The 8,989-nt window shown below is 39.3% G+C and overlaps 1 protein-coding gene across 1 annotated transcript; it reads left to right on the top strand.

Annotated features, from left to right (window-relative positions):
• The first annotated feature begins 3,587 nt into the window (after nucleotides 1-3,587).
• LOC125240119 lies at nucleotides 3,588-4,271 on the top strand. Its single transcript, XM_048147964.1, has one exon. The coding sequence runs from the start codon at nucleotides 3,588-3,590 to the stop codon at nucleotides 4,269-4,271; it is 684 nt and encodes a 227-aa protein (XP_048003921.1).
• Nucleotides 4,272-8,989: the final 4,718 nt, after the last annotated feature.

Raw genomic sequence — 8,989 nt, 5'->3', positions numbered from 1 at the left:
TACCTTCAAGGTATAAATACTAGCACATTCATTCTATAATTATAATTAATTCATAATAGTACAGAGTCTTTTTGAAATAATAGCTCATAAATACATTCGAAATATATATTTGTAACTAAATCATTAATTCATAGATATTTTATAAATTTCATTTCAACATACAGAAAAGTCTGCAATTTATTATTGTTTTGGATGAGAGTTGAACTTACGTTCTACTGAATAGTAGCCCAGCGCTCTATCAATTGAGCTACCAAGACCTATTCAAGATCTCAAACGCAAATTCAAGTCACACCTGCGACAGTATTTTTGTCACTTTGAAATTCATTGTTTATAATTATCAAATAATTATATGTATTTTTTCTACTCCCGAACTGTTATACGTCATTTACACGGTCGTGCATAGTTCTTTAAAACCCTACATAAAGGTCTATCTATTCCCCAAAGCCAGTGTCCGCCGGCTTTCCGCGCATGCGCGCAGTATCGATTTGGGCAGCTGAGCTGACAGTGCAAACCTTTGCGTCAAAATACAGGAAGCAGTGTGAATTTCACGAAAGTTATTCAAGAAAACTATTAAAAACTAAGTGCATGGTCGTAGAAAAAGTATTGTATGCAACGGTGTTTAACTGGGTCAAAAAATACTCGTGTCGTCTCAATAACAATTTTCGGCTTCGCCTCAAATTGTTACCCACGCCACTCGTCTTTTTTGACCTCCTTTAAACGCCTGTTGCATAAAATACTATAATTATAATACGCGTTAGGCATAATTATGTTACAAAAAAAATATCGTTACCTACATAAATGGACTAGCTACTATATCTTGAAGGTAAACGATTCCATATTTAATATAACATATATTTACAATATTTCTGTGACGTGTCCAGAAAAAGGTTACATTACAGCCCTTTTCTGGAAACGACACATTAACAACTTTACCTGTAGATGTAGTATCGTGGATTTCGAAATGACAGAGATTTGCTTTTAATGCCGTATTTTAAATCTAGAGAGAAGCTAGGAACTCTAGATAGAACCCTATGCGTGTATAGGCCAATGTGAATTTCATAAGTCTTATATACACCGTGTTTTTTTTTGTTTTCCGTTAAATTCGACACGTAGCTAGGTTCATTATCAGGAACCACCCTGTATATCACTTTTAAATTCACAAAAAAAAAAATCATCATGAATTTATTAGTGTGAGAGACCCTGAATAACATTCAAGTTAGTGTCAAGTGATTGACGGCACATGTCAAAACAATAACATTTAGGAACTGGTAAAGGCTGTCACACACGTGCTCAGTAATTATCTTTATTTTTTTTAATAAGTTGATAACCGTAAGTTAAGACGCTAGTTTCTTAGAGAAATTGTATTTGTATTTGAACTAAAGAATCTTCCCTTAAAGTTAATGGAATTAAAAAAAAACAGGATGTACAGTTATTTTTACATAATATTAAATTATTAATAGCGTACAACCTGGCAAAAAAGAGTACCTAGACAACAATAGGGGCGCCACCGTCTATATAAACAGTTTTGCATGTGGCAACTATTTTGACACTTCTGCCACACCTCGGACACTAGCGATCAAATATATGAAAGAGGCGCGTTCCTAGCACACAGTCTAAGCTCGTGTAGGTGAACGCGTACTGTGCTTGTATGAGTGAGATATGACAGGTCGACTGTTCGCGTTTTTGACAGGCGGTAACTGTGAGTAACCGAGAGGGGTGGGCGGCACTTTCAGCGGGGAGCAGGAGTGGCCATACAGTACGATAGTACTCTTTATTATACTGTGCGTCAGCATATCCTCATCATATCAGCCCTTTATCGCCCACTGCTGAGCATAGGCCTCTCTTCTAGTACGCCGCTTGTCCCGGTCCTGAGCTAGTCTCATCCAGTTGTGATCCGCAATTTTCCGGATGTCGTCCACCCAACGAGCTAACGGATGCCAAGCGCTTGTTACATCTGTGAGCGGCACCATTCTGCATACCCAAAGACATGTAACTCCGTATAGACAGCTATAGTCTAAAAAAAAAACGTACCTCAGAACCATATAGACAAAGGTACGGTGGCCTAGATGGCGTTACACCTTTGGGGGACGCTCGACTAGATGGCGCTAATATTAACATTTGACATTTTAACACATATCAAGTTAAAAATATAGGCCAAATTGCCAAAACTGAGGTTTAAATGTTTTAAGCTTGTGTCCAAATCGAGAGATGGCAGTCTATGCACTGTGATTACATATTTTACTTTGACAGTGATTATCTATAATACTTGATCCTCTTTGTGTATACCCTAAGTGTTGCTATGATAAAAAAAAACAGTTCGAGTTCTACAATTTTTTGCCAAGCTGTAAAATCTCTGTCAATATCTATAATCCTTTTGAGATAAACTTGAGACCCAAGTTCATACAAATCATTATATTTCAAAATATAATTTTCAATAACAACAGAGTCGCTTTTATTTTCCGTTATATTTTAACCATTTTAATGCGAAGAACCAAATGCGTCTTGAATCGTGTTCAAAACACTAACTATAGACGGTCAAGCAAATATTGTCAGTAAAAACGGCGCGAAATTCAAATTTTCAATGAACGATAAACCGCCCCCACATTTTCAACATTATTTTAAGTGTTATGGCTCATCGATGATTCCGCAATCGTCAAGGCATATTATAATAAAGAGTACTATCGTACAGTATGGCCACTCCCACTCCCCGCTGAAAGTGCCGCCCATCCCCTCTTGGTTACCTCACATTTACCGCCTGTCAAAAACGCGAACAGTCGACCTGTCATATCACGTGACAGACGTCATAACTGTCACACGTACTTTTCGATCGCTCCGGGAAATTTGCGTGAAATAATAGTATATAATTGACTTACGGACTTCAACGGTATATAATTAAGTGACTTACATCAGTGATTTATGAAAAAAATAGTGTTAAGTGCGAGAACGTTAACGTTAAACAGAATAATTACAGTTAAAAGTCGATCCAACTGGACTTTATAAACAACGATTGTGCGGGTCAGCTGACGAGCTGTCAACGAATCAGCCGCGAGCATCTTCGCGCGCCCGTTATCTCGCTGTCAGTGACAGCCATTGAAATCTGGACGTTATCACCAACGCACATAAATCACTTTGCAATGGCAAGCTGTGCTGGATGTTTAAACACAGTAAACGGCAAAAGTTTTTTAAATTGCTGTAACTGTCTTCGATCTTATTGTCTTGAGTGTGCAAATGTTTCCCTAGACTATTTACAAACTATTATAGACCAAAAGTATACGTGGAAGTGTATAGAATGTAAAAGTGCCGAACCCAGGTCGGACAACACCAACACACCGGTGCGGAGCGCAATGGAACACATAACAATGCACCGAGGCGCCGCCCGCCCTAGGACAGTGACCCATGAACCTGACAACTCAGCCATGGAAATGTCATTCACGGACAGTCATCACGATTCCACCAGGTTTGACACGACAACAAACACTGCGTACGTACCGGATGTTGGGCAATTAGTGGGGGAATTCCGTTTGCTTCGCGAGGAAATGCGGAAAATGAATTTAAATATTCTGGCTGTTCATACAAAACTAGCTAGCATGTCGTCAAGGATGGACAGCTGTGACAGCCGTATTGATAATCTGTGTGCGCGGATTGAAGCACTGGAGACCAAGACCGCGTCTCCTAGCGGTCTTAGCGGTAATGGTACTGATGCTTCTTTGTTAGAGACAATAGCTCAGCTAAAAACTGATTTAAATGATCGAGACCAGGACCTGCTACACAACGATCTTGAGATCTCTTGTGTCCCAGAACAAGCGGGGGAAAATACAATTCACATAGTGAGTACCTTAGGGCAGAAGCTCGGTGTCACGCTGTCTGAACATGATATCGTCGACGCGACTCGCGTGGGTCGTGCGCCGCTGTTGGAGGAGGGCGTGCCGGCCCGCCCGCGGCTGCTGGTGGTGCGGCTGGCGCGCCGCGCCGTGCGCGACCGGCTGCTGCAGGCGGCGCGGGTGCGCCGCGGGGCCACCACGGAGGGCACCGGACTCCCGGGGCCCGGTAGCCGCTTCTATGTCAACGAGCGGCTGACAGCCTTCAATCGACGGCTATTTCAAAGGGCACGGCAGCTGAAGGAGCAACACGGCTGGCGATACGTGTGGACGCGTGATGGCAGGATCTATCTGCGCCAACGACCGGGAACTGACTCTCCGAGACATCGCATAAGGACTGAAAGTGACTTGGCTCGTGTTTTTGGTTCTCTTGACGTTTGCTCTCAGGCATAAATATAATTTAGGTACTTGTACTGATATAGAAATAACAGTAGCATCAACTAAGCATGTATTTCAACCGTTGTCTTATGTATTTTGTGTTCGCATTTTATATATTTTTTTTCACTTAATAATAGTTTGTATGTTATGTAATCTCTTTTTGTGCTTTTCACTGGCGTGCATTGCAACAACAACAAATATGATAGCCCTATATACACATTCGCATGTCATTTATTTTTTGTTCAACACGTTCACAAACACTTTCCACGTCACAGAACACATATTTAACCTTAATAGTAAACATTTCACCTCACTATTTTTAATTACACACGTAACGAAACCGGGTCGTGACACCATATTGGATATACATACAGTTTTGATTTTGTGTGCATGTAGGCACCTATTATCTAGTTTTTTCCCTAGTCACGCCTAAAACTAAATTACTTAAATTAGCTCTTTACAACCCGGGCTCGTTGTCAACAGGACAAGATGATTTTTTGGTCGCAATGAACAGGTTTGACGCCGATATAGTGGCGATTTGTGAGACTTGGATCAGACAGGGACAAGAACAACGCGCGCCGCGTGTCCCCGGATACAAATTTATAAATGCTCCGCGACCCACATCGATGCGCGGTGGCCGCGGCGGTGGGGTAGGCTTCTATATCAAAACTACCGTGCGCGCGCGGCGTTCTACCCACCCTGCTGCAAATATAGAACAACTGTGGCTATCTGTTTCCCTTAACGGTCAAAGTTACATAATAGGTACTGCTTATCGTCCAAACTGGGTCAACGTTGACATGTTTTTCGATGCCCTTACAGACTCTTTAACATACTTCTCTAAGCACGACCGTGTTGTTTTGATGGGTGACTTTAACATCAACGTGCTAGACACAGCAAACAGTAATACGTCTAAGTTTAAATGCTTTCTCAGCTCCCAAAGTTTAGAGCAAGTAGTAAAGGAACCTACTCACTTTTCTGTGGATAATGACACCCTTCTAGATGTTATCTGTACTAACGCGTCTGTTACCAATGTATGCGTCTCTAATATAACTGGTTCTCTCGGTCATGCCATGGTAACGATTACTTTGGCAATAAAACGACCCAAGGCACCGCCGAGAACTATCACTTATAGGCCAATTAAGGACATTGACTTGGCGAAGTTTGATAGGGATCTGCAGGCAATAGACTGGGAGCTGGTATTAAAAACCGATTCCGTAGATGCCATGGTGGAGACTTTCAATTTGTTACTGCTGACCTTATTTGACATACATGCTCCTAATAAATCAATTACAATCAGGCGTAACACCAATCTACCGTGGATCACTGATACTATCAAAATTATGATAGAAAAGCGTAATGAGGCTCATATTGCATATCGTAAGTCTAAATCGGAAATCCACAAACATAGCTATTGTGAATTAAAAAAACTAGTTTCTCAAAGTATATATTTTGAAAAACAAGCCTATTATAATCACCATATTAATTCAAATTGTCATAATTCAAAATCACTTTGGAAGAATCTTAAAAAAAATGTTTTAACAGACTCTAATAAACGAGATTGTCTTCCTTGCCATTTCAACGATCCAAATTTGATCAACGATAGTTTTTTGAATGTTCCTGGTGATGATAAGGTTGATATAAACACACAAATGTTCTTTGAAACTCGACGATTAGGTAGTACCTCGTTTAGCTTGAAGCCAGTCGATGAGAGTGATGTAGGTAAATATATACTCTCCATTACTACCAATTCAGTTGGTGTAGATGCAATTAGTAGGGACATGGTTCTGCTCACCCTTCCACGGACGCTGCGAGTGATAACATCAATCATTAATCGATCTTTACTGCATGGCCAGGTGCCAGCAATGTGGAAATCAGCTATGGTTACACCTTTACCTAAAGTGGACAATGCACGTGAGATCAAGGACCTCAGGCCCATAAGTATTTTGCCTTTTCTCTCGAAGATTCTGGAAAAAGCTGTTTATGACCAATTATATAAATATGTAGAGGGTAGCAATATTTTGCCACAATTACAGTCAGGTTTTCGTAGGGGTATGGGAACTGTGACTGCCCTGATAGATGTTGTTGATAACATTATTTCGGAACAAGACTCTGGCAAAGGCACCTGTTTGGTGCTGTTGGACTTTTCTCGCGCGTTCGATTGCATAAATGTTAGCTTATTACTCTCAAAATTAAAATACTATGGCGTAGATTTAAAGTCTCTCTCGTGGTTCAGTAGTTACCTGGAAGGCCGCGCTCAGTCAGTCAAGATATGCAAAGAAGACGGCACTTTGTTAATATCTGATTCTAGACCGGTAAATCGTGGTGTCCCTCAAGGATCGATACTTGGTCCTTTACTTTTCATTTTATATAGTGCTGATATAACTAACGTTATTAAGCATTGCAAATATCATTTATATGCGGATGACGTCCAATTATATTATTCAGCTCGTTGTAATGAATTTAGTAATGCTATTTTTAAAATTAACGAAGACCTCGTAAACATCTCCAATTGGGCTGAAAGAAACTGTCTGCTGTTGAACCCTCTTAAGACCAAGTACATGATTATGGGCACCAAAACACAAATTTTCCGTATTTTAAACTGTGATCTTCATTTAAAAATCAATGGTTCCTCACTCGAACGCGTAGAAGAGGCGAGAAACTTAGGTGTAGTGGTTGATAGCCAGTTGAGGTTCGAGAAACACGTAGGTGAATTGGTCAGGTCATGTTTCTTTCGCTTAAAAATCCTGTACCAGATTCGCAATCTCTTAAATGAGAACGTTCGCATGATTTTGTGTGAATCGCTGGTTCTATCCAAATTAAATTACGGTGATATCGTCTATGGACCACGCTTGCAACAAAAGACTCGCCGCTTGATACAGAGAGTACAAAATGCTTGTTATAGATTTATTTATTCAATACCTCCAAGAAGCCATATATCTCCGTATCTGAACAAATCGTCCATTCTCAATATGTCTTCTCGGAGACATCTCCATCTTGCATGTCTACTTTTTGGCGTTTTAAATAATAAATCACCGGAATATCTCTTTTCCAAAGTATCCACATCAACTTTTCATAACCGCCATGGTACTAGGTCAACTCGACGTTGCCTTTTGGAAATGTATCCACACAGAACAGTCGCATTTACTGGTTGTTTCCGATATCTCGCGACCAAATGCTGGAATGATATCCCTCCACCTGTAAGACAACTAAAAAGTAAGAAATCTTTCAAATTGCACTTTAAAAAGATATTACTGGAGAAACAAAAAACAGGGATACCATACGGATTTTTGGTCGCGGATTTTAGGATATAATTATTTTTACGGTACATTCTTAACGGCACGTTTGCGCACTTTATAACACTTTATAACACAAGTATTACTTACACATTTTCTATATTCTTGTTGATCATTAATTGTATATGTATGTATTATTTCCACTTTAATTTGTATTTCATTTCACAGCAATGTATATAATTATATTTATAATCATAAATTGTTTTCTCACCTTACTTTAAAATTACCTTAACCTATTTCTTCATTTATACACATTTCTTTATTTATTTAACTGTAACGTGATCTGGGTGCCGGCAGAATATCAGTGCCTCACTCGAAAGGGTGAAGCGTATAGCTGAGTCGGAACCCTTTTGTTTTTGCTGCAATGCACACAGTGTTGGTAAGCATTTTTTTTAATGTTGTGTACGTAATTTTAAGTCAATTGTATGTTTTTTTTTTCTTCTTCTCTTTTTGTTGTTCTGTGTTGCATTTGTAATTGTGTGTTATTGCAGCATTCAAATAAAGCTTTTATCTATCTATCTATCTATCTATCATATCTCACTCATACAAGCAAGGTACGCGTTCACCTACACGAGCTTAGAATGTGTGCTAGGAACGCGCCCCGTTCATATATTTGATTGCCAGTGTCCGAGATGTGATCAAGGTTTAGGAAGGCACGCGTTTTATGAAGACAACCGCTAAGCCCTACATTTTTCATATTTGCCGCCTTTTTCTAGTGACAGAGTATTTGCTTGGCCGTCTTTATCAAAATATAGTTTTTTTTTTATCAGTTTCATCACAGAAGCAGGTTTATTTAATACTTTCGCTGACAGTGCTCCGCCTGTCGATGTACTCTCACTGTGAATACATATACGTGTATGTATTTTCTGCGGCCGTGGTTCGGCTGCCGAAGTAGTGTCAGCGAAGGGGTAAAGCTTCAAACATATAAGGTCCTTTCCATTTTATATTTCAATCATAGAGGTATAAGGGAAGAGTTGTAACTCCATACATCAGTAAATGCGAGTTATTTGTATAGGCATAGTTATACAAATGTTCACCAATTTTTAGCTAATATTACAATAGTATTAATCAGTATTTTGTTTTCAATTCCTGTTTGTAATATAAGTAAACTGTTTTATTGGCAGACGAGACTGTTGACACCTAGTATCGAGTGGCACTGATAATTCACGCTATTTGACGCGTGATTGTCGCTAGATGTCACTATAACTACGCCTATACAAATAACTCGCCTTTGCAAGGATATCAAAATCGTTGCACAAAAAAACGGTTAAAATAAAACATTACATTAAATTTCAATTTTTGTACATAACGGTATATGGATGGCCTAAAATTTAAAAATACGTTGCGTCTATTTCTATGTAAAATATAAGAGAAGCAACATATTTCGAAATATAGCCGTGGACGTGATTGCATAAATGTATATATTTACAATACATTTTA

This window comes from Leguminivora glycinivorella, chromosome 26, assembly GCF_023078275.1.
Source record: "Leguminivora glycinivorella isolate SPB_JAAS2020 chromosome 26, LegGlyc_1.1, whole genome shotgun sequence".
Lineage (NCBI taxonomy): Eukaryota > Metazoa > Arthropoda > Insecta > Lepidoptera > Tortricidae > Leguminivora > Leguminivora glycinivorella.
This window is presented reverse-complemented; position numbering and strand designations above follow the sequence as displayed.

What these genes read in the sequence shown, in the direction of transcription:
- LOC125240119 (XM_048147964.1), top strand. Translation starts at nt 3,588, where the DNA reads ATGTCGTCAAGGATGGACAGCTGTGACAGCCGTATTGATAATCTGTGT.